The 26,504-nt window shown below is 41.0% G+C and overlaps 1 protein-coding gene across 1 annotated transcript in view; it reads right to left on the reverse strand.

Annotated features, from left to right (window-relative positions):
- Positions 1-554: 554 nt before the first annotated feature.
- Positions 555-26,504, reverse strand: part of coq10b (coenzyme Q10B) — a 39,750-nt gene continuing 13,800 nt past the window's right edge. Inside the window, exons 2-5 of the mRNA XM_061970842.2 lie at positions 10,345-10,506; positions 3,061-3,253; positions 2,882-2,983; positions 555-1,301 (exon numbers count right to left, since the gene is read on the reverse strand). Coding sequence (XP_061826826.1) covers positions 1,134-1,301; positions 2,882-2,983; positions 3,061-3,253; positions 10,345-10,506 — 625 coding nt within the window. The 3' untranslated portion in view covers positions 555-1,133. The remainder of the gene's footprint in view (positions 1,302-2,881; positions 2,984-3,060; positions 3,254-10,344; positions 10,507-26,504) is intronic.

Below are 26,504 nucleotides of genomic sequence, written 5' to 3' on the forward strand. Positions count from 1 at the left end.
GGGAGGAAGCCGGAGTACCCGGAGGGAACCCACGCAGTCACGGGGAGGACATGCAAACTCCACACAGAAAGATCCCGAGCCCGGGATTGAACCCAAGACTACTCAGGACCTTCGTATTGTGAGGCAGATGCACTAACCCCTCTGCCACCGTGAAGCCCATATATATATATATATATATATATATTCCCCCCAAAATGGATTAACTCGCTGGAATAAAAAAGACAATATAACATACATCCATAAACCTGGATGCATATGTAAAAGTGCAATATATTTATCTGTACAGTAATCTATGTATTTATATCTGAACCTTATTGCTCTTTTATCCTGCACTACCATGAGCTAATGCAACGAAATGTTGTCCTTATCTGTACTGTAAAGTTCAAATTTGAATGACAATAAAAAGGAAGTGTAAGTCTAAGTTAATAGGTTTCAAGGTGTCTCCTTCAGGACAGCATGACTGGTTTATTCTTACTCTTCACATGATGAGACTATTTCTGTCCTGCCCAGTTGGGGACGGGCAGAAGGCTGCAGCTAATAAAGAAAATGCAATGTTTTTAGAAAAAAAACTATTTTATACATCATGCAGTCAGTAAATTTTTTTTTTCTTGAAATCAGTCAACAACAACAAAATATTTTTCTCCAACAAAAATCAGATTTTAAGCAGCTCATCCTTGATATTGTCGTCATATTTACACAATATACACGTGAGCGAGGTTTCCGTACGAGTAACGATAAATATGCGAGTCGGAATTGTGCTGGCTGACATGGTTTTGTGACCTTTGACCCAGCAGCAAAGTACTAGTTAAAGAAAAGATATTATATTGCACACAAACTAAATATTTACTGTACAAAGACGTCGTGTGTGCGGCGCTGGGCCAGCATAGTGTGCTGCAGGAGTCGAAATGAGAATAAAAGTGTTCCCCAAGTGTTAGCGCCATCTGCACTAACTCCTTTGTCGGCCTGAGGCTGACCTCTGACCTCCAGTGGGAGGGGCTTGTAACATGAGCGTTCAAAAAGAATCCTGTCAGGAACAAAAAAGGCACGCTGCTGATTTCAGGTAGACTGCGTGCCTTTCGCTTTTCATGTGAGCGCGCACGCACACACACACACGCACGCGCGCGCGTGCGACGCTACGTGTGGTGCACTTCGTGGAACATGAGCTCGCGGGGGATCTGTGTCTCGGCGCCGTGGGTCTTGGAGGCCTGGCGCTCGAACGCCGACACCATCTGCTTGACCACCTCGTCGAAGAAGACGTGGGCCAGCTGCGAGTGGATGAGCGAACGGAACTCGAAGGAGATCTGGGGAAAGAACGTGGCACGATGGGTTTCATTTCAATTCTGGACTATAAGCCGCTACTTTTTTCCTATGCTTTGTACCATGCGGCTTAGAAAACGGTGCGGCTCATTTATGGATTTTTCTTTGATGCAAATAGTTTCCAAGCAAAGACACTGATAAAGTGTGTTGTGTGTGCAATGGCGCCACCTTTTGGACGAGTTGCCCCTCTGTTTAGACCAGACGTGTCCAAACTACAGCAATAAGCAATTTGGCCAGGCGCAGTGTTTTCGTATATCATACAAACTGTCAGCAGTCTGATTAGCTGCCATTTTGTCGCCGTCTGGTGGCCAACAAACGTAACTCAAGTCGGTAGCCATTAATTGTGCATCAAAGTTCACTTTTATGACCCAATCCAAACAACCTTCCCTAGTCATGGTGCAGAAAACATAATTCAACTGTCACAAAAACATGGTCGCACATAACACATCCTGCTTATTGAACTTTGTGGATGTTATAAAACCTCTTAGCATAAAAAAAATAAAAGCTACACCCATTTAAATCCATTACAAGGGATGATGGGAAAAATACAAAACTCTCCACACTTATCTATGATCGGCACATTTTAGCTGCTTGATATTTTGGACTGATAAAAAAAAAACTTTAAGGGTGTCGTCACGGAAGTAAGCAAGGTAGGAGTTGAACCTCAACCCCCCCTGGTTGAGACTGAGCTTTCAACCAGAAGTAGAAGTGCTGTTCCGTTTTATTGCCGTCCATTGCGTTTTTACCCGTATGGATTCTTCATTCATCCCTCCAAGCAACGTTTGAAAGTTTCACAATATAACTAAAACTATTCATACTTACTCAACCGTCCCATGTGTGATGTCTCCAGGAGGGTTTTCGTGCATATTTGTACGTGCTATCGTAAAGTAATCTAGCTAGCGGAGTTCGCCTTAGCGAATATGCTAACACGTTTACGAGTGTCTGTGTTAGTATTAACTTACAATAGCATTCTTTTTGTATTGTTTCAGGTTCGTAATTCACCAAAACGCATACTTGCCACGAACAATGGGAGACCGGGCTTTCTGCTCCGCCGCTCCTAGTCTGTGGAACGCTCTCCCTGACCACCTGAGGGCACCACAGACTGTGGATGCTTTTAAAAAAGGCTTAAAAACCCTTCTTTTTTTTTTTTTTTTTAAAAAGCCTTTTTTTTTTTTTAGATATATGCATACTAGTTCTAGCTATTTGGCTGTTCTAGTGTTTATTTTTTATTTATTTTTATTATCTTTTTTTTTTTTTTTTTTTTTTTTTTTTTTTTTTAATACACTGTAGCACTTTGAGGTTGTTTACTCAATGTAAAGTGCTTTTTACTAATAAAATCTATTATTATAAAAAATATTTCTCTTATTGTGTGCTCTATAGCCTGGAAAATATGGTACTTTTTTTTTTTAGTAAACAATGATTTGGAGTGCATGAGAAAGTGGAAATGAACTCTCTTTGATCAGATCCGGTAACATTACACTATAGCTGTTTAACTACACGCACATGCGTCACGGCCAACTATGCTTTTATCATATTCAGCATGTTTTTCTGCGTGCGTACTCACGGCAAAGTCCACGGTGCAAGTCCGGGGGTACCCAGGCAGGCCCGGGCTGAAGCGCCAAACGGTCTCCAGGTGGTTGAACAGCTTGCCGTCCGAGCAGGAAGCCTGGGTGGAAGCGCAAAACGGGAGCATGAGCGACTTTGGAAAAACCGACGGGTTGCGCGAGGAAGGGACTGGCGCACCTTGACCAGGTGGGGGCGCACGGTGGTCACCAGCGAGGTGTAGTTCTCCACCACGGGAGGGAAGCCCACCGTCAGCTTGGCCTTGCAGAAGCCGCTGCGCTTGAAGATCACGTCGGACTTCTTGCACCAGGGAACGAAGAGGCGGTAGTTCTCCACTTCCGCCACCACTCCATACATCTCCTGCATGGAATATCTGCACACACAATAACAATAAATACACACACATCACTATAATGGAAACAGACTGTTATGTAAGAGTGTCCACTGGTATATTTATAGAAGCCTTTAAGGAACACACACACACACCCACTTACACACACCCACTGCACGCCTTCACCCTATTCAAAGATATTTTTATCCTCGTTACGCAAAGCAAGTGTTGACTTCCGAGCCTGTTAGGGAATGCAATAAAAGGCTTTCCCAAAGTACCAGCGTTAACGAGCCCCGTTTGTTGGACTTGGACAGAAAAGGAGTCATTGACTCACTTTCTGGCTGCCGAGAAATGTTGGGAATGAGTCAAATGTGTCGTAGTTTTAATCACCAAATTATAATGCAAATCAGCAGCACGTCTATGGCATATTCAATGTACGTTAGCATCGGGCTAGTGCACTTTGAAAAAGTGGAGCTTTCCTTTCCTATCAAGCATGCTTGCTTTGTTGACATGCAGTCCCACGGAGTCTGTTTAGAGTGCTTGTTTCCACGCCAAGTGCTCGGGCCCGCGCAGAGTCTACAGCCGGATGTGACTAGGGATGTCCCGATCCAGGTTTTTGCACTTCCGATCCGATACCGATATTGTTTTTGCATTTCCGATCCGATACCGATACCGACCGATACTGGCCTATACGAGCATGTATTAAAGTTTAAAGTTATTTAGCCTACTTCGTTGTCAGAATCATGTTGAAAAGGGTTTTAGTACTCTTGATAACAACTAGTCATCTGAATTAGGGGAGTTTGAATAATACACAATGGTTGGTAACAAGAAACTGACCTGTTTATTCAAGGATAAACACAAAATAGACAAAATTATACATGACAAACAGAAATGGCATCATTGAACTAGGGCTGGGCGATATGGCCTTTTTTTAATATTGCAATATTTTAAGGCCATATTGCGATACACAATATATATCTCGATATTTTGCCTTAGCCTTGAATGAACAGTTGATGCATATAATCACAGCAGTATGATGATTCTATGTGTTTTGATTGATTGATTGAGACTTTTATTAGTAGGTTGCACAGTGAAGTACATATTCCGTACAATTGACCACTAAATGGTAACACCCCAATAAGTTTTTCAACTTGTTTAAGTCGGGGTCCACTTAAATTGCTTCATGATACAGATATATACTATCAGATATATACTATCATCATAATACAGTCATCACACAAGATCATCACATTGAATTATTTACATTATTTATAATCCAGGGTGTGGAGGGGGGCGCCGGATGTAAGTGTCAGAGTTTGATATGAGAATAAATCTAAAGTTTAAATATAGGGTAGAAATGCACCCATTTGCAGGAAATGTAGTCTTGATTTTCAAAATTTTCTTCCAAGGCTTGCATGTCTACATTAAAACATTCTTCTTCATATTGGATTAATATATGCTACTTTTAAACTTTCATGCAGAGAAGGAAATCACAACTAAAAAAATCACTAATTGTTTTCATACGGTGTTGATTTAGAAATTTTTTTGGCTCTGCATTTTGATGGTGTGGGCGTGTGGCACCGAATGGAGATAAGCGTCTCGACAAACGTCACAATATTTGAACAATGATGACGAAAACTGTTTTCTCTATCGTGTCCGTGTGTCGAAAATTGTTATGCGCTTATTTTTTTATTTGATTTTGTGCGTGGCATAGATTTGCCGTGCGCAGAGGACGCTTGAGCAGGCGCGCACCTTAGCGGCTGCGCTAGCATCACAGCTAACGTTAGCCATGCCGCTACCTCGCTCTCTGCTGGGAGAGGACGTATACGTATGTGACGTATGACGTGACAGTATGTGACGTATGACGTGACAGTATATGACATGTGTAAGAAGGTGCGCTGCTGTCTGTGAGAGGGAGACACAGGAAAGAGTGAGAAGAGCCTGTCGTGTAATGCCAGCAGCTAAAAGCAACTGCGTGAGAATTGTGGATGTGTTGAAGGTGTGCTGGAAAATGCGGAACGGAAATTACGGAGCAGCAGAAAAGTGGAATGTATTATTTAAATAGGTGCGTTGGAAAACACGGACCGGAGTTTTTTTTAAACTGGATCTGGATCGGCATTTTCCCATGCCTTGCCGATACGCAATTTTTGGCAAATATCGGCAGCCGATCCGATCCAAATATCGGATCGGGACATCCCTAGATGTGACCACACAAAGGTAGCGAAATTTGGTTACCGTTTGATTTGTATGTGAATCGGTACTTTGTCTGTACCTATAGAAGTACTGAATTCAATACCCATCCCTACTCTAGGTAAATACCGCCATGCTTTTATTTTGAAGCTTACTTTGTACTAAACAGGAGGTCACTGTGTGTATTTTTTAATGCTGTGCAAGTATAGATTCCTCATTGTTTGGCCATAAGCGATAAGAGTTCCCATCCCTCCACCAGGTGAATACTGCCATGCTTTTAACCTTAAGCTTACTTCGCACTGAACAGGAAGTCACTGCGTGTATGTTTTAATGATGTGCAAATATACATTTCACATTGATTGGCCATAAACGAGAATAATAGATCCCATCCCTACTCCAGGTAAGTACTGCCATGCTTTTATTTTGAAGCTTACTTTGCACTAAACAGGAGGTCACTGTGTGTACGTTTTAATGCTGTGCAAATACATATTTCACATTACTTGGCCGTAAGTAATAAGAATTCCCATCCCTACTCCAGGTAAATACCGTCGTGCTTTTATTTTGAAGCTTACTTTGCACTGAACAGGAAGTCACTGCGTGTATGTTTTAATGCTGTGCAAATATACATTTCACATTGATTGGCCATAAACGAGAATAATAAATACCCATCCCTACTCCAGGTGAATACCGCCATGCTCTTATTTTGAAGCTTACTTTGTACTAAACAGGAGGTCACTGTGTGTATGTTTTAATGCTGTGCAAATATACATTTCACATTGATTGGCCATAAACGAGAATAATAAATACCCATCCCTACTCCAGGTGAATACCGCCATGCTTTTATTTTGAAGCTTACTTTGCACTAAACAGGATGTCACTGTGTGTACGTTTTAATGCTGTGCAAATATACATTTCACATTACTTGGCCATAAGTAATAGGAATTCCCATCCCTACTCCAGGTAAATACCGTCATGCTTTTATTTTGAAGCTTACTTTGCACTGAACAGGAAGTCACTGCGTGTATTTTTTTTAATGCTGCGCAAATATAGATTCCTCATTGTTTGGCCATAAGCAAGAAGAGTTCCCATCCCTCCACCAGGTGAATACTGCCTTGCTTTTAACCTTAAGTTTACTTCGCACTGAACAGGAAGTCACTGCGTGTATGTTTTAATGATATGCAAATATACATTTCACATCGATTGGCCATAAATGAGAATAATAAATCCCATCCCTACTCCAGGTGAGTACTGCCATGCATTTGTTTTGAAGCTTATTTTGCACTGAACAGGAGGTCACTGTGTGTACGTTTTAATGCTGTGCAAATATATATTTCACATTACTTGGCCGTAAGTAATAAGAATTCCCATCCCTACTCCAGGTAAATACCGTCGTGCTTTTATTTTGAAGCTTACTTTGCACCGAACAGGAAGTCACTGCGTGTATTTTTTTAATGCTGTGCAAATATAGATTCCTCATTGTTTGGCCATAAGCGATAAGAGTTCCCATCCCTCCACCAGGTGAATACTGCCATGCTTTTAACCTTAAGCTTACTTCGCACTGAACAGGAAGTCACTGCGTGTATGTTTTAATGCTGTGCAAATATACATTTCACATCGATTGGCCATAAACGAGAATAATAAATACCCATCCCTACTCCAGGTGAATACCGCCATGCTTTTATTTTGAAGCTTACTTTGTACTAAACAGGAGGTCACTGTGTGTACGTTTTAATGCTGTGCAAATATACATTTCACATCGATTGGCCATAAACGAGAATAATAAATACCCATCCCTACTCCAGGTGAATACCGCCATGCTTTTATTTTGAAGCTTACTTTGCACTGAACAGGAGGTCACTGTGTGTACGTTTTAATGCTGTGCAAATATACATTTCACATCGATTGGCCATAAACGAGAATAATAAATACCCATCCCTACTCCAGGTGAATACCACCATGCTTTTATTTTGAAGCTTACTTTGCACTGAACAGGAGGTCACTGTGTGTACGTTTTAATGCTGTGCAAATATACATTTCACATTGATTGGCCATAAACGAGAATAATAAATACCCATCCCTACTCCAGGTGAATACCGCCATTCTTTTATTTTGAAGCTTACTTTGCACTGAACAGGAGGTCACTGTGTGTACGTTTTAATGCTGTGCAAATATACATTTCACATCGATTGGCCATAAACGAGAATAATAAATACCCATCCCTACTCCAGGTGAATACCGCCATGCTTTTAATTTGAAGCTTACTTTGTACTAAACAGGAGGTCACTGTGTGTACGTTTTAATGCTGTGCAAATATACATTTCACATTGATTGGCCATAAACGAGAATAATAAATACCCATCCCTACTCCAGGTGAATACTGCCATGCTTTTATTTTGAAGCTTACTTTGCACTGAACAGGAGGTCACTGTGTGTACGTTTTAATGCTGTGCAAATATACATTTCACATCGATTGGCCATAAACGAGAATAATAAATACCCATCGCTACTCCAGGTGAATATCGCCATGCTTTTATTTTGAAGCTTACTTTGTACTAAACAGGAGGTCACTGTGTGTACGTTTTAATGCTGTGCAAATATACATTTCACATTGATTGGCCATAAACGAGAATAATAAATACCCATCCCTACTCCAGGTGAATACCGCCATTCTTTTATTTTGAAGCTTACTTTGCACTGAACAGGAGGTCACTGTGTGTACGTTTTAATGCTGTGCAAATATACATTTCACATCGATTGGCCATAAACGAGAATAATAAATACCCATCCCTACTCCAGGTGAATACCGCCATGCTTTTAATTTGAAGCTTACTTTGTACTAAACAGGAGGTCACTGTGTGTACGTTTTAATGCTGTGCAAATATACATTTCACATTGATTGGCCATAAACGAGAATAATAAATACCCATCCCTACTCCAGGTGAATACTGCCATGGTTTTATTTTGAAGCTTACTTTGCACTGAACAGGAGGTCACTGTGTGTACGTTTTAATGCTGTGCAAATATACATTTCACATCGATTGGCCATAAACGAGAATAATAAATACCCATCGCTACTCCAGGTGAATATCGCCATGCTTTTATTTTGAAGCTTACTTTGTACTAAACAGGAGGTCACTGTGTGTATGTTTTAATGCTGTGCAAATATACATTTCACATTGATTGGCCATAAACGAGAATAATAAATACCCATCCCTACTCCAGGTGAATACCGCCATGCTTTTATTTTGAAGCTTACTTTGTACTTAACAGGAGGTCACTGTGTGTATGTTTTAATGCTGTGCAAATATACATTTCACATTGATTGGCCATAAACGAGAATAATAAATACCCATCCCTACTCCAGGTGAATACCGCCATGCTTTTATTTTGAAGCTTACTTTGCACTGAACAGGAGGTCACTGTGTGTACGTTTTAATAATGTGCAAATATACATTTCACATCGATTGGCCATAAACGAGAATAATAAATACCCATCCCTACTCCAGGTGAATACCGCCATGCTTTTATTTTGAAGCTTACTTTGTACTAAACAGGAGGTCACTGTGTGTATGTTTTAATGCTGTGCAAATATACATTTCACATTGATTGGCCATAAACGAGAATAATAAATACCCATCCCTACTCCAGGTGAATACCGCCATGCTTTTATTTTGAAGCTTACTTTGCACTGAACAGGAGGTCACTGTGTGTACGTTTTAATGCTGTGCAAATATACATTTCACATCGATTGGCCATAAACGAGAATAATAAATACCCATCCCTACTCCAGGTGAATACCGCCATGCTCTTATTTTGAAGCTTATTTTGTACTAAACAGGAGGTCACTGTGTGTACGTTTTAATGCTGTGCAAATATACATTTCACATCGATTGGCCATAAACGAGAATAATAAATACCCATCCCTACTCCAGGTGAATACCGCCATGCTTTTATTTTGAAGCTTACTTTGTACTAAACAGGAGGTCACTGTGTGTATGTTTTAATGCTGTGCAAATATACATTTCACATTGATTGGCCATAAACGAGAATAATAAATACCCATCCCTACTCCAGGTGAATACCGCCATGCTTTTATTTTGAAGCTTACTTTGCACTGAACAGGAGGTCACTGTGTGTACGTTTTAATGCTGTGCAAATATACATTTCACATTGATTGGCCATAAACGAGAATAATAAATACCCATCCCTACTCCAGGTGAATACCGCCATGCTTTTATTTTGAAGCTTACTTTGTACTAAACAGGAGGTCACTGTGTGTATGTTTTAATGCTGTGCAAATATATATTTCACATTGATTGGCCATAAACGAGAATAATAAATCCCATCCCTACTCCAGGTAAGTACTGCAATGCTTTTATTTTGAAGCTTACTTTGCACTGAACAGGAGGTGACTGTGTGTACGTTATAATGCTGTGCAAATATACATTTCACATTGATTGGCCATAAACGAGAATAATAAATACCCATCCCTACTCCAGGTGAATACCGCCATGCTTTTATTTTGAAGCTTACTTTGCACTGAACAGGAGGTCACTGTGTGTACGTTTTAATGCTGTGCAACTATATATTTCACATTACTTGGCCATAAGTAATAAGAATTCCCATCCCTACCCCAGCTAAATACCACCATGCTTTTATTTTGAAGCTTACTTTGCACTGAACAGGAAGTCGCTATGCGTATTTTTAATGCACACAAACGGTCCCCCTTTGGGCCTCATGCTTATGTCGACTGTGGATCAGGACTTGATGATTCGGTCGACAGGTTGTCAACATAAGCGGGTTGTACTGCAGTAGGTAAAAGTTTATTGATATAAAATACAGAAATAAAAATAGCAGATAAAATTGTTGGTACCGGTAGTTAAAGTAGAATTAAAAAGCAACATTATGATGAAAAAAACATATCCACTTCTAGAACCTCATACCCAATGACGCGTCTCTCCGAGTACTCCCTCCTCTTGGAAAAGGCGTCAGCCAGGTTGAAGAAAGCGCGGGTGGGCAGGACCACGCCACGGCACACGGGTGTGGCGGCGGCGCCCAGCAGAGGTGGCTGGCGGCTCATCAGGACCCCGCATGAGGACAGGTACCTGGGGGACACAGGACACGTGAGCCATGGCCTACTTCCACGGTGACGCAACAGGCGCACGTCAAGGCAGCGACGACGCTCTGGAATCTCCACGTGCCTTTCCCAATTTAGCGCCGAGCCTTTAAGGAAAGATATGCGGCGCGGGAGAACATTCATTATCGCTCCCTCTGGTTTAATTGGACGTGGCACAAGTCCCGCCTCCTGGTTCTTCCTGATGAACACGTCAAGGTGAGGACGCAGTCGGAATGACAGTCAGGCACCAGGGTTGCAAGAACACAGACGTACTTCACACTCACATAAGCACTGTCACGATACAACCTTCTCACTTTTGATACCACACCGATACTGGAGACTTGAGTATTTACCAGTATGTATATTAATCCAATATGATATCAGCACAAATTCCTTTGAGTATTGAACAATCACTTTGTTCTAAGAGCGCACAGCTTGTAAGTTCAATGTGCACAATTGAATATCTGCTCAGACAGTAATTAAGTGTAGATATGTTGTTACTTAATGGAGAAACATGTTAATGTCTCTGGCTTTTTTGCCGATATCTGATATTCCGATATTGTCCAACTCTTAATTACCGATCCTGATATCAACCGATACTGATATATACAGTCGTGGAATTAACACATTATTATGCCTAATTTTGTTGTGATGCCCCGCTGGATGCATTAAACCAGGGGTGCTCATTACGTCGATCGCGATCTACCGGTCGATCTCGGAGGGTGTGTCAGTCGATCACCAGCCAGGCATTAAAAAATAGTCCTAAAAATGAGCGATCATAAATCTTCACTATGACGTCACTTTCGTGATTGACATTCACGGCACCCGAGGGTCTTCTGAGATGACGCTGGCTGCTGCCAGCTCATTAAAATTACCGACTGGAAGGCGAGAAACACTTTATTTCAACAGACTCTGGCGCCGTACCTGTCGTCAAAACTCCAAAGACCGACTGCACAGTTGCACAATAAAAGCTCTGCTTCATCCTGCCTGCGCTACCAAAATAAGAGTCTCAGAAAGCTGGCGTGCACAAGCTAGCAAGCTACGGAGTTTGCCGACAATGTACTTCTTGTAAAGTGTATACAAAGGAGTACGGAAGCTGGACAAATAAGATGCCAAAAACCAATCACTTTCATGTGGTATTGGACAGAAAGGAGGACTTTTTTTCTCCTCCATTCGAAAATGCGGACGTTATCATCACCACTGTCTGATTCCTATCAATGCAAGTAATCAGAATCAGGTAATACACCAACTTATATTCTTGTCTTCATGAAAGAAAGGAATCTATATGTGTTAAACATGCTTGTATTATCTTTAACCACCTTTAAGTTGTTAACAATATTAACTATATGTGTTAAACATGCTAGTTTTATCTTTAACCCCCTTTAAGTTGTTAACAATATTAACTATTTGTGTTAAACATGCTTGTATTATTTTTATCCACCTTTATCTTGTTAACAATATTAACTATATGTGTTAAACATGCTTGCATTATCATTAAACACCTTTAACTTGTTAACAAAAACATATATTTCATAAATAAGTAAATATAAATTATATATATGAATGAGGTAGATCCCCACGACTTGATCAATTGAAAAGTAGCTCGCCTGCAGAAAAAGTGTGAGCACCCCTGCATTAAACAATGTAACAAGGTTTTCCAAAATAAATCAACTCAAGTTATGGGACAAAAATGCCAACATGGCACTGCCATATTTATTATTGAAGTCACAAAGTGCATTATTTTTTTTTAACATGCCTCAAAACAGCAGCTTGGAATTTGGGAAACGCTCTCCCTGAGAGAGCATGAGGAGGTTGAGGTGGGCGGGGTTGAGGTGGGGAAGGGTGTAGCTTCCCGGAAGAGTTGGTGCTGCAAGGGGTTCTGGGTATTTGTTCTGTTGTGTTACGGTGCGGATGTTCTCCTGAAATGTGTTTGTCTTTCTTGTTTGGTGTGGGCTCACAGTGTGGCGCATATTTGTGACAGTGTTAAAGTTGTTTATACGGCCACCCTCAGTGTGACCTGTATGGCCGTTGACCAAGTATGCATTGCATTCACTTGTGTGTGTGAAAATCGTAGATATTATGTGACTGGGCCGGCACGCAAAGGCAGTGCCTTTAAGTACTTCTCCCTACGTCCGTGTACACAGCGGCGTTTTAGAAAGTCATCAATTTTACTTTTTGAAACAGATACCGATAATTTTGAAACCGATAATTTCCGATATTACATTTTAAAGCATTTATCGGCCGATAATATTGGCAGTCTGATATTATCGGACATCCCTACTTCTTGGGTGTGGTTTCCCCTTACTTATGTTCTTTTATGTGTAGAGACTCCAGTCGCTACAGTTTGCGGTCACAGGACATCATTGGCGTGTTGGTTCCTTGAGCCAACACAAGTCTTGGTAAAAAAAAAAAAAAAGCCTTCAGATTTGCTGCTCCATGGTCATGGAATAAATTACAAAAGGATCTGAGGCTACCTGAACCATCACTTTGGGGGATTTTCAGGACATTTAAAAAAAGGTCAAGACGCTGTTTCTATTGGGCACATGCTTTTAAATAGTTTTTATTGACTTTTTTTACCCATTGCGTGTTTTTATTTTTATGTTGTAAATCATTTGTGCTTTTCACTATAGTTTGTGACTGCTACACTGCAAAAACTGAAATCTAAGTAAGATTAAATATCTCAAATAAGGGTGATATTTGCTCATTTTCTGTCTGATAAGATAATTGTTTTCACTAAGCAGATTTTATGTTAAGAGTGTTTTACTTGTTTTAAGGGTTTTGGTCCTAAATGATCTCAGTAAGATATTACAGCTTGTTGCTGAGATTTGATGAGCTATATTGAGTAAAACATGCTTGAAACTAGAATATCAACTGTTGCAAAGCTGTGTCATCAACACTCACAAGTATAAAACTACTTTTTTAAAGTAATAATTTCTTACTTCAAGCATGAAAAAAAAAATCATGATGCCGAGCACATATCATTATGTCAAGACAGTGGCACTAGCATTTACTTCATTTAAGAATATTTTTCAACATATTGAGCAAAAAGGTGTCTTTTTTTTCTACCAAGAAAAGTGCACTTGTTATTAGTGAGAATATACTTATTTTAAAGGTATTTTTGGATTCATTGAGGTTAGCTAATTTTACTTGTTTTGGAAAGTCTTGACAAGCCAAATTTTCTTGTTCTATTGGCAGATAATTTTGCTTAGTTCAAGTAAAATAACCCTAATTTTTTAATTTTTTTCTAGTTTTTGAACACTGACTTTTTGCAGTGTACTGTTTGTTGTTGTTATATCAATCAATCAAACTTGATTAGTATAGCACTTTCTATACATATAAAATGTAGCACAAAGTGCTTTACATTTAAAACATTAAAAAAAACTAAAAAAAACAGTACATTGCATAATCACAAGTTGAAACAGTCAGACCAGAGATGCTGCAACCAGCTGCCACTTCAGCAGCGCCATTGCTACGTACAGCTACAAAAGTAAAAGAACAAAAAGACAAACAGTAAGCAATAAATAATACATATTGTGCACATGCGATTGCACATACAACAAAACAAAAACACCATCTCAACACCCACGTACACCAAGGTCTGCTGAGGTGGCGGGCAAGGACAGGAACCATCCATCCATCCATCCTTCTTCCGCTTATCCAAGGTCGGGTCGCGGGGGCAGCAGCCGAAGCAGGGAAGCCCAGACTTCCCTCTCCCCAGCCACTTCGTCCAGCTCTTCCCGGGGGATCCCGAGGCATTCCCAGGCCAGCCGGGAGACATAGTCTACCCAACGTGTCCTGGGTCTTCCCCGTGGCCTCTAACGGTCGCACGTGCCCGAAACACCTCCCTAGGGAGGCGTTCGGGTGGCATCCTGACCAGATGCCCGAACCACCTCATCTGGCTCCTCTCGATGTGGAGGAGCAGCGGCTTTACTTTTGAGTTCCTCCCGGATGACATCTCTAAGGGAGAGACCCGCCTCCTGGCGGAGGAAACTCATTTCGGCCGCTTGTACCCGTGATCTTGTCCTTTCGGTCATAACCCAAAGCTCATGACCATAGGTTAAATTGAGAGCTTTGCCTTCCGGCTCAGCTCCTTCTTCACCACAACGGATCGATACAGCGTCCGCATTACTGAAGACGCCGCACCGATCCGCCTGTCGATCTCACGATCCACTCTTCCCTCACTCGTGAACAAGACTCCGAGGTACCTGAACTCCTCCACTTGGGGCAGGGTCTCCTCCCCAACCCGGAGATGGCACTCCACCCTTTTCCGGCCGAGAACCATGGACTCGGACTTGGAGGTGCTGATTCTCATCTCAGTCGCTTCACACTCGGCTGCGAACCGATCCAGTGAGAGCTGAAGATCCTGGCCAGATGAAGCCATCAGGACCACATCATCTGCAAAAAGCAGAGACCTAATTTTGCAGCCACCAAACCGGATACCCTCAACGCCTTGACTGAGCCTAGAAATTCTGTCCATAAAAGTTATGAACAGAATCGGTGACAAAGGGCGGCCTTGGCGGAGTCCAACCCTCACTGGAAACGTGTCCGACTTACTGCCGGCAATGCGGACCAAGGACAGGAACATACCAAACAAGCTTTCTTGGTTGCTTTGTTGGGTAAAGAAAGGAACATACCCAACAAAGCAACCAAGAAAGCCAACTCCGTCCTAGGCTGCCCACAAGCTTAAGGTCAAAGTCTCGTTCATTCAGACGCTCAACGCCAACTCTGCAGCCCCGTTTCTTCCTCCGCATGTCCTTCGGTCTCTTCACACGGACTCTGGTGTGGCAGAGAGCAAGCAGCTGGCCTCCGGTACAAACATGGCCATGGCCAAAAGGATCCCCGTGAGGAAGAACCAAAAGTCCACCAAAAGGCAGCGCAGAAGTCCTGAAAGTGTCACCCCTTGCTGCGCAGTCCCGCAGGGGCCCCAACCAAAAGGCAAAAACGACATGAAGGAAACATCAAGAACACCAAGGAGCACAGAGCTCCTGCAACCAGCAGCCATTAGACGGGAGCCGACTTTAAAAAAAAATCATTATTATAAGATTGTCTTGTGGTTTGGGGTGTGTTAAGAGTAAATTGGTCCCGATAATTGTCTCCAAATCGATGCAGGGCAGACAACCAAAAAACTATTCATGTTTGTGGGGCACAGCTGACGCCTCCCGACTCCTCTGTCTGTGAATTTTGACACAAGAAGTCGCCGATCAAGAAACTAAAAAGGCATTTGGGCTACTTAGTTAAGCGCTACAGGTGTAAATTATAAAGTTTGTATTCACATCTTTTTTCTCTCTTTGAGTTTGTCACTTTGCCTATTATGCCTCATCCTTCACTTTAAGCGTGAGTGAAGAATGCGTCAAAAATGCACTACCGCACTGATAAGACCCGATAAGCTCAAAAGAGATGCTAAAAGACGCTATCTGGTGGTTGTTTGAGTGCACTGTAACGAGTCCTAGTTAGTCCGGCTCCTGAATGCTTCAGCCCCATGCAGGATTCTCACAGGAATGAGGCAATAATACAACTTTACCTACTGTAAATGGTCTGTTTTTCTAGTCGTTGCAACAGTTGTTGCCATGGTTCTTCTTCTTCGATTGTGTTGGATCACGTTTGTTTGTGCAAAATTTTGGGCTTGGAGGACTTGAATCTGGCTCGTTGATGTTTGTGGTGTGCTGTGTTCATATTGTCTTAGCACACCACTCATCATCATCATCATCGGCGGTCACTCGAAGCGAGTATGACGATCCTCCTGGTAGGGGTGTATCCCTTTATGGAGGATGCCTGTGCGTGACTTTGTTTAACGTGGGGAGACTGGTGCACAGACAGTCACCACACGATCCTTGACAGAATCGGGTCAGGGTAAAGTGGCATGGAGTCCAAGACGACTGGGGCCCTTTTCTGCTGTAGCCTTCTTCCTCCATCGCAGCCGTTGTGGTAGTTCTTACATCTACCGTCTTCCGCCTGCTCCGTCGTTGAGGTCTTCACCGTATCCCTGGCTAGGGGGCAGTCAGGTACTAGGCCTTTGCCAAGGACCACCTGGGGTAACAGTAGTAAAGGGGTTAACCTCCTAGTGCCCCAAGACCCCATAGAGGAGCCTCCACTGCCGGATGCACTTTAACGTCAAAGCGTTAAAGCACACCACTACGGCTGTAACAATATATGGAATACTGCGGTAAAACTCCCGACGGTTAGTACTACCGTTTTAATTTAAAATGTTTGAAAAATATTCGATAAACTTACGGACTGATTGGAGTCAGCTCGCTAGCTTATATGCTAACATGAAAACAAGAGGCATTAACGTCTTTCCCTATTAAGAAACAACCAGGGTTGCCACTTAATGTAATTGAATGTGGCGTTCCACCAAGGCATTTTTATTATCACCATACCTTGAAAATGTTTTTTTTTTACTTGAAAACAAATTAAAGTAAATAATATAGTTCAGCCCCCAGAAGAAATCACAAAGTCTGACGCTGTTTTTAACTTTTATTACCAATCTTATGATAACAAACGGCACAATTCCAACAGGTTGTACCTCCCGTGCAAACACTTTCGTGCTTCCCCGGACACACAACACTTCCTCATTCTCCACCAACGCACGGACGGTGTGTTTGCAAACATGGGAAAAACTGACATCAAATCCAAACCACACGAACATAAAACATTAACATTGAAAATGTTGTTACAGTTTGAATTGATGTACATAGATGATTGTGTGTGCACTATTCACAAGTGATGTACCGAAAACTTGACCACCGAAAAAAGACTTTGATCACCGAAAACTGTGCTGCCGGATGACTGTCTGGAGCGTTGTCAGCATGTCTGTGATGTGGACGTGATTTTAATAAATAGTGCAGATATACCCGCGCGGACAGCCAACTACAAAATGTGCAAATATTAAAAAGGACAGTGGCGGCTTTTAGGAAGAGAAAGTCCAAATGGAGCAACAGCGACCAAGCAAGTGTGACGTCATGCTCGCTGCAGCTTGGCTCTTTAGTCAGCGACATCGAGGTACAGGAGTTGAGTCTTACCAGTAACACCAGAAGAAGATGCTAAATTTGTTGATAGTTGTTTTAATTTTAAAAAAGTCGTTAAAAATCTCAAAGTACTTTGTACAAAAAGTAGCAACAATTGAAAATATGGCAAAACGATAAAAAATATATGTTGATTTTAATTAATAACAGGTTTGTTTTTTTAAATGTATGAATACATTTTTTGAGCCTTTTTAAAGAAAAAAATATCCATCCATCCATATCATCATAGCAAATTACTCGACAACGTCATGTGACCACGCCCCCACCGTCACAGGTATCTTGGCAGTTTAGGGTAAACCCTGACAACATGCCCCAATCTCCCCTTAATTAAACACATTACTATCTGAGCAACTACAATATTCAATTGTACACATTGAACCTGCAAGCTGTGCTCTCTTAGAACAAAGTGATCGGTTTATACTCCAAAGAATACGAGACAAAGGTGTTTATACGGTGCGTTCAAGGGCCGCTGAACAGAGTAGGACGCCCGCCATAAAAAATAAAAACAATTACAGATTTTATTTGTTACGTTTTTTTTTGTTTTTTTTTAAATACATCTCAAAGTGTGACGGTACAAACCAACATTTAAAACAAAACAGATTACCGTATTTTCCGCACTATAAGGCGCACCGGATTATTAGCCGCACCTTCAATGAATGGCATATTTCATAACTTTGTCCACCAATAAGCCGCCCCGGACTATAAGCCGCGCCTACGCTGCGCTAAAGGGAATGTCAAAAAAACAGTCAGATAGGTCAGTCAAACTTTAATAATATATTAAAAACCAGCGTTCTAACAACTCTGTTCACTCCCAAAATGTACGCAAATGTGCAATCACAAACATAGTAAAATTCAAAATAGTGCAGAGCAATAGCAACATAATGTTGCTCGAACGTTAATGTCACAACACACAAAATAAACATAGCGCTCACTTTCTGAAGTTATTCTTCATTCGTAAATCCTTCGTCTTCGGTGTCCGAAGTGAAAAGTTGGGCAAATTTACGATCCACTGGCAGATGTTGGCGTCGTCTGGCGCTGCCTCCTCGTCTTAGTGAAGGTGTGTTCGCCTTCTGTCATCCATTGTTCCCACGCAGTTAGCAGTCTAGCTTCGAATGCCCTGTTGACACCAATATCTAGCGGCTGGAGGTCTTTTGTCAATCCACCCGGAATGACGGCGAGTATTGAATTAAGCGCGTAAGCGTGTCTCTTAATGTGCTGTTATGAGCTAGCAAATATAACAACTACACTACCCAGCATGCAACGATAGTTACGAGCATGCGCGGTAGCCCTGAGAAGCGTTGTATGCTGGCAGTTAGCACGCTGTGAGTAAACGTTGAGAACTCAGTTAACACGCCTCGTCTGCATTATTTATAATTAGACAGACAACACACTTAATAGGAGCCATTTTGGGGTCTTTACATAAACACACAAATGGAAATGAAACGTCACATATCCCAGCATGCACCGCGCGCTTCTTCTACGGGGAAAAAAGATGGCGGCTGTTTACCGTAGTTGCGAGACCTAAACTTTATGAAAATGAATCTTAATATTTATCCATATATAAAGCGCACCGGGTTATAAGGCGCACTGTCAGCTTTTGAGAAAATTTGTGGTTTTTAGGTGCGCCTTATAGTGCGGAAAATACGGTAGACTAAAACACTATCAGTGATGCATAAGAAACAGAAAATATGCAACATAGTGGCTTTTCTATCAGTGTGTCTATTCATTTTAGAAATGTAAAAAAAATAATAACTTGGTCTAAAGATAGTTTGTGTGTTTAAGTACTTTTTGAGCACATGCAAAAATATTACGATAATTATGATAACTGTGATGGGAAATGTTCATATCGTTACACCCCTAAACACCACACACACATAAACTGCCCAATGCCAGATTTGTTTATATTAATTTATGGGGTTTGTAACAGATACAAAATGTCTTTACATTTATAAAATCCTAATAGTGAAGTGAAGTGAATTATATTTATATAGCGCTTTTCTCTAGTGCATACTTGCCAACCTTGAGACCTCCAATTTCGGGAGGTGGGGGGTGGGGGGTGGGTGTGGTTGGGGCGGGGGCGTGTTTGGGGGCGTGGTTTAGAGGGGAGGAGTATATTTACAGCTAGAATTCACCAAGTCAAGTATTTCATATATATATATATATATATATATATATATATATATATATATATATATATATATATATAAATAAATAAATAAATAAAAGAAATACTTGAATTTCAGTGTTCATTTATTTACACATAACACTCATCTACTCATTGTTGAGTTAAGGGTTGAATTGTCCATCCTTGTTCTATTCTCTGTCACTATCTTTCTAACCATACTGAACACCCTCTCTGATTATGCATTGCTGTGTGGCACGCACAAAAGTGCTTTCATCAAATGCACTAGATGGCAGTATTGTCCTGTTTAAGAGTGTCACAACATTGCTGTTTACGGCAGACGGACTGCTTTACTGTAGACGTTCTTTATATTGCGGGAAAGCGGACTCAGGTCCGCATGGAGCTGGAGGGGGCGTGGCCTCCAGCGCCGCCTGAATTTCGGGAGATTTTCGGGAGAATATTTGTCCCGGGAGGTTTTCGGGAGAGGCACTGAATTTCGGGAGTCTCCCGGAAAATCCGGGAGGGTTGGCAAGTATGTTCTAGTGACTCAAAGCGCTTTACATAGTGAAACCCAATATCTAAGTTACATTTAAACCAGTGTGGGTGACACTGGGAGCAGGTGGGTAAAGTGTCTTGCCCAAGGACACAACGGAAGTGACTAGGATGGCAGAAGCTGGGATCGAACCTGGAACCCTCAAGTTGCTGGCACGGCCACTCTACCAACCGAGCTATATCGCCCCAAATAATAGGGGTACCAAGAGGCAGAGACAACTCATTCAGTCAAATGGACGTCTACATTTAACAGAGCATGTGACAAAATAGGCCAAGGTCAGGGCTGCTGACGTTACTGGAGCGTTGAAGGCGTAACTTCAAACCTAACCTTTCACTGTGCGTCTGTCTGCATACTTTCTGTTTGTCTGGGGGCAAGTTAAATATTAGGGAAAACCACATAGTGGCAGTTGTAGCAAACATACAGACTGTTTCCTCCTGAGAACCAACGCTGTTTCTTTCCAAAATGTGTCACTTTGACAAGGGAAATAAACCACACAAAAAAAGGATGATGGTCTGTTTCTCTGTGGCGGTTTAAGTTGTCAGAACAAAAGGACAATAGAAAGTGTCATCAAGACTAAGCTGAATGTCATCGAGTCAGGCACGTAAACGCTGTCCCGCGCACGTCGGATTTGCTCTTCTCATTCCTGCCCTCGCCGACACGGGAAGCCCGATCCTGACCGCCTGAAATGCGATACGCTTGACGTGTGACTGACTCCTGGCGCTCGATACCAATTTATCGCCTTCATCGTCGCATGTCACCAGGGACTTCTTGTGTGTATTCCATCCTTGCCTTGTCTGGCTCTCACACCTGTCAGCCACTTTCCATGAACCAGGCTGAATAATTTGCATACAAACCTTTTGCCTAATTTCAACAGGAAGCTACAACCTTATTAACTGGTACAGTAGAACATATATAGCTGAATACAAAATGTTCCCTTGGGTTGGGTTTTAAAGCCCCCCACATCTGCACCCAACTTTTTACATTGGGAGACCAAAGAGCCAACTTTAAATGATAGTGTGTTAAATCGGGATGTTTCAATCCAGGATCTCTGCAGGTTTCAACAAGCCAAATTTAAGACTTTTTAAGACTTTTTTAAGACTATAATGAATCAAATTTAAGACCCATTTCACATCGATACAGGCAAAAAAGTACAAAAGACTTGAAGGAAAATTGGAGGCCCAGAATTATTTGCAAAGTATATGAATTTATTCGCAGCTCTTTCACATTGAAATACAAAACGCTTAACCTAACTAAAAACACCAGGAACTTCTCTGTTGTGAACTAAGATTTGTTTGGAAGTCAGAATAAAAAAATGGCCAATGTTATAGCGTTCAAAAATCGAAATATTTCAAAGCGAGACTGAAGTTTATGCATGTTTTAAATAAAACTAACATCGATAGATTTTTAAGACCTTTTACAAGTATATTTAAGACCTTTTATGAGATTTTAGGATAATTTTAGACATTTTAAGGCCTTAAATTCAAATTATTGGATTTAAGACTTTTTTTTAGACTTTTTAAGACCCAAGGTTTTATGCTGCCGATTCCGATCATATCCAATCCGATAAGTGAGATTGGCCGATGCAATTACCGATACGTGTACAAATATCTATGGTGAGTGCAATTGACATTATCAACACAATATTTAAACTAGTTCGGTATTATCTTCTTCTATTACATACAATTGTTTGAGCAAAAAAATTCAATAGTACACAATAATTAAAAAAAACAAAAAAAAACTACCTATTACTCATTTGGGTTTTGCCCTCAAAGTCTTCCTGTGTCCAGGGAATTATTCCCTGAGTTTGTAAACAGTAGCAAAAACAACAAAAAATTTATTTTGAGAAACTGAGAATATCAATCTGATCCCTCCAGTAATAATGGATTGGATTTATAAGCACTCACAGAGAAGTGAGAACCCATTATTCATTAACTTAGGTGGTGGTAGCAATTGATCATACACTGACACTACCAATTTATGGATTGAGCCGATCCTTGTCTTACGTGTCGTGTACTGACCGTGACGATGTGGACACACCCACGGTTGTTGTATTATCCTCTCTCTAACTTTTATTCATCCATTTGTTGATGTCATTTTAATATCTGCTTACTTTCTGCTGTAACACTTTGTAAACTTTACTGAGCACTTACAGTATTTCTTCTGTCTTTTTAAAATTACCGTATTTTTCGGACTGTAAGTCGCAGTTTTTTTTCATAGTTTGGCCGGGGGTGCGACTTATACTCAGGAGCGACTTATGTGTGAAATTATTAACACATTACCGTAAAATATCAAATAATATTATTTAGCTCATTCACGTAAGAGACTAGACGTATAAGATTTCATGACTCTTACCATAATATGTTACGTTAACATACCAGACACGTTCTCAGTTGGTTATTTATGCCTCATATAACGTACACTTATTCAGCCTGTTGTTCACTATTCTTTATTTATTTTAAATTGCCTTTCAAATGCCTATTCTTGGAGTTGGGTTTTATCAAATAAATTTCCCCAAAAAATTTTACTTATATATGTTTTTTTCCTTCCTTATTATGCATTTTCGGCCGGTGCGACCTATACTCCGGGGCATACTTGCCAACCTTGAGACCTCCGATTTCGGGAGGTGGGGGGAGGGGGTGGGCGTGGTTGGGGTGGGACGGGGGCGTGGTTGGGGGCGTGGCTAAAAGGGGAGGAGTAATATATATATATATATATATATATAAGAAATACTTGACGTTCAGTGATATCTAGCTATATATATATATATATATATATATATATATATATATTTATTTTATTATATATGTATATGTATATATATTTTTTATTATATATATATATATTTATTTTATTATATATGTACATATATATATTTTTTTTTATTATATATATATATATATATATATATATATATATATACATATATAAAATAAATACTTGAATTTCAGTGTTCATTTAATTACACATATACACACACATAACACTCATCTACTCATTGTTGAGTTAAGGGTTGAATTGTCTATCCTTGTTCTATTCTCTGTCACTATTTTTCGAACCATGCTGTACACCCTCTGTGATGATACATTGATGTGTGGCACGCACAAAAGTGCTTTCATCAAATGCACTAGATGGCAGTATTGTCCTGTTTAAGAGTGTCACAACATTGCTGTTTACGGCAGACGAACTGCTTTACGGTATACAAAAAGTGACTGCTGCTGTTGTTGTGTGTTGTTGCCACGCTGGGAGGACGTTAATGAAACTGCCTAACAATAAACCCACATAAGAAACCAAGAACTCGCCCTCCATCATTCTATAATTATAACGTGATTGGGCAGGTACGCTTTTATATATTGTGGAGGACCTGAGTCCGCCTGAATTTCGGGAGATTTTCGGGAGAAAATTTGTCCCAGGAGGTTTTCGGGAGAGGCGCTGAATTTCGGGAGTCTCACGGAAAATCCGGGAGGGATGGCAAGTATGCTCCGGGGCGACTTATACTCTGAAAAATACGGTAGTTTATCAGTTAGCTTAGCTATTAGCATGCCTGCTCCATACTTGCTCTCTGTGTGTAACAAGTTTAGCCTTCTTCTTCAATAGGGATGATGTTCGTTAAGAAATGATCGATGTCGATGCCATTATCGAATCCTCTTATCGGACCGATTTCTTATCGAATCTCTTACCGAATCCAGATAGGTTGAGTTCTAAAAGCCGTAGATGTAATGTGACTGGGCCGGCACGCTGTTTATATGAAGGAAAGGCGGACGTGACTGAGGACAGCATGCGGACGTTAAAGGGTGAAGGTTTCAGGTTAGAGAGGACGCTAAAGGCCCGCCCCCAGTGAGCATATAGTGCTGCTATGTGCGTTGTAAATAAAAAAAATTGCCGACAAACACATCACCAACATGGACGAGGTGCCGACATGGACGAGGTGCCGCTCACTTTCGACAACCCGGTGAAGCACACTGTGGAGAAGAAGGGCACCAGCACGGTAGCGAATCGATACGCACAACGGGGCAAGAGAAGTCGGCTAAGCTATGCGTTAAATACAGAAATAGCACACCTGACTGACACGGCGCCTTTTAATACGGTGCGCCCTATGGTCGCGAAAATACGGTATCGTGGCTTCGATAACGGGAACCGGTTCTCAAAAATGATTCGAATCCATGGAATCGGTTCTTTTCTTATCGAAGCATCGGTTTTCGAACATCATCCCAATTCTTCAATGACAATAATAATACTACAGTGTTTCCCACACATTCATTTATTTGTGGCGGCCCGCCACGAAAGAATTACGCCCGCCACAATTGGATTTTTCGGCTTTTGACTCGCTCGACCACTCATAAAAGCAATGGGACTCTGTCTGTGAATGTACCTTGTAGTTACAACTCCGGTGCAGTAGGTGGCAGTAGCCTACTATGCATTGTAACTCCGCCAATAGCACTTAATTCACCTGGTGGGCCAGAAGAAGAAGAAGAAGAAGACGACGACGACGACGACAAAGGATCAAAATACGAGGGTAATATAGGTTATAGGTAGATAGGTTATAGCTGCATCGCTCGCGGCTCGTCATATATTTAACGTTAATCCGCGATTTCACCGAGCGTTTCACTGACGGTGAGCAGCCTGACGCTGCTTCATTAACACCGCCGCTGTTTGACTCAGGGGCCGGCCAGACGCACGCAGTAACAGTCACCTGTTTTCATACCGACGAGCTAACGTGTCCAGGTTATAACCCTGTTGTCAATAAACACACGTGGACTGAAGCTAAATTGTCCACTGTCCACTGCAGCATGTGAATGCAATGAAAAGAATACAATCTGAGCCAACCAGCTGTTAAAATGTTGTCCAGGTTAATGTTTTGGCCATTAAAGGCCCTTCATTTCAAGATTTCAACTGTGATCGGGCTTTAAACAGGTGGCTGACCTGTTCAGATGGGTGTAACTGCTACTGGTCAAATAATGTGAAATAGCATTTAATTTTACATGTATGCAATGCCATTTAAATGTAATTATAGATAATAATAATAATAATAATAATAATAAATACTGTGTAGTGTTGTAAATAGTCAACGGGAAGGATTTTAGTAAGATATTAGCCATGAGCACTACACAGCCAGAAAAAAACCTAGGCAGGACAAGTAAAAATATTGGGGCAAGTAGATTTGAGAAATCGGGCAAGTAGAAAAAAACCTTAACGCTTAAGGTTACATAGAGCGGTTCTGCTCGTTAGTAATAAATTCTAATGTTGGATGTTCACTCCTTCACACAGATGAGTATAGAAAAATATTTTCAACGGCCGAAAAGGGCTCGACTTGGAGAGGAGGTAGGCCTACAGTCCGGACCACAGGTGCGACCTGTTCAGCAGCAGCAGGAGGAGGAGGAGGAGGAGGAGGAGGTTGACTGACTGTGGCAGGACACCTCTGCCTCTGTTTCACTTCATGTTGCTGGTAAATAATATGGTTGTAGTAGTAGGCTAAAGTTAAATTATTTAGTATTCACTAATTAAAGGGGCAGAGCTTTAAGAGACATTTTAGCTTTTATATTTTATAAGATATATTTTTTGTAAGAACCACAATTAATAAATATATTTCAGTGAATCACTAATTGTTCAAATCTGTATATAAATATGTACATAAAATGTTGTAATTATATTCCAACTCTGCGTTCTTCTTGGTCATCGCCGCACCCCCCGCCCCTCGACCACACCACCACAAATAGATGCCTGTCCTGTGGGAAACACTGTACTTGATCATGACACTTAAGATACTAAGAAATGCAGTTTATTTGCCGTGTTGATTATTAGTATAGGTGAGCGGCTTCACACTGTGTATGGAGACACATTAAGTATAAATAGCTGCTAGCCACTTGTCAGCCAGAGAGGATCGACGTTTGTGATCGGCATTATTGGGCTACTTAAAAGCAATGATCAGTTTTGTGCAAAAGCGGATAAATACCAGATGTGTGTGTTTTGTCTCGTCTTGTCTTGTCTCATACTAATAGTGGTACTATTGTAAAGTTGATTTGATTTGATTTATTGTTAGTGTACAGGAGTTTTTCTTGTTTTTGTTTGAATAGTATTGTTCTTGTATTATATTGTTTATGTTAAATGTGGAATGAGTGAGAGGGGTTGGGATATTACAAGCATCTGCTTCATCCAACCCCTTTCAAGCCTTGCACAAATGTCTTTGCCAAGATGTACAAAAAAATGTGTTGTTGTACTGTGCAGGTTTGAAATAAATAAATACTTCAATTCCATTGCGGCCATTATGCAAGATATACATGTGCAAGAAGCTA

Source organism: Nerophis lumbriciformis, linkage group LG13, assembly GCF_033978685.3.
Source record: "Nerophis lumbriciformis linkage group LG13, RoL_Nlum_v2.1, whole genome shotgun sequence".
NCBI lineage: Eukaryota > Metazoa > Chordata > Actinopteri > Syngnathiformes > Syngnathidae > Nerophis > Nerophis lumbriciformis.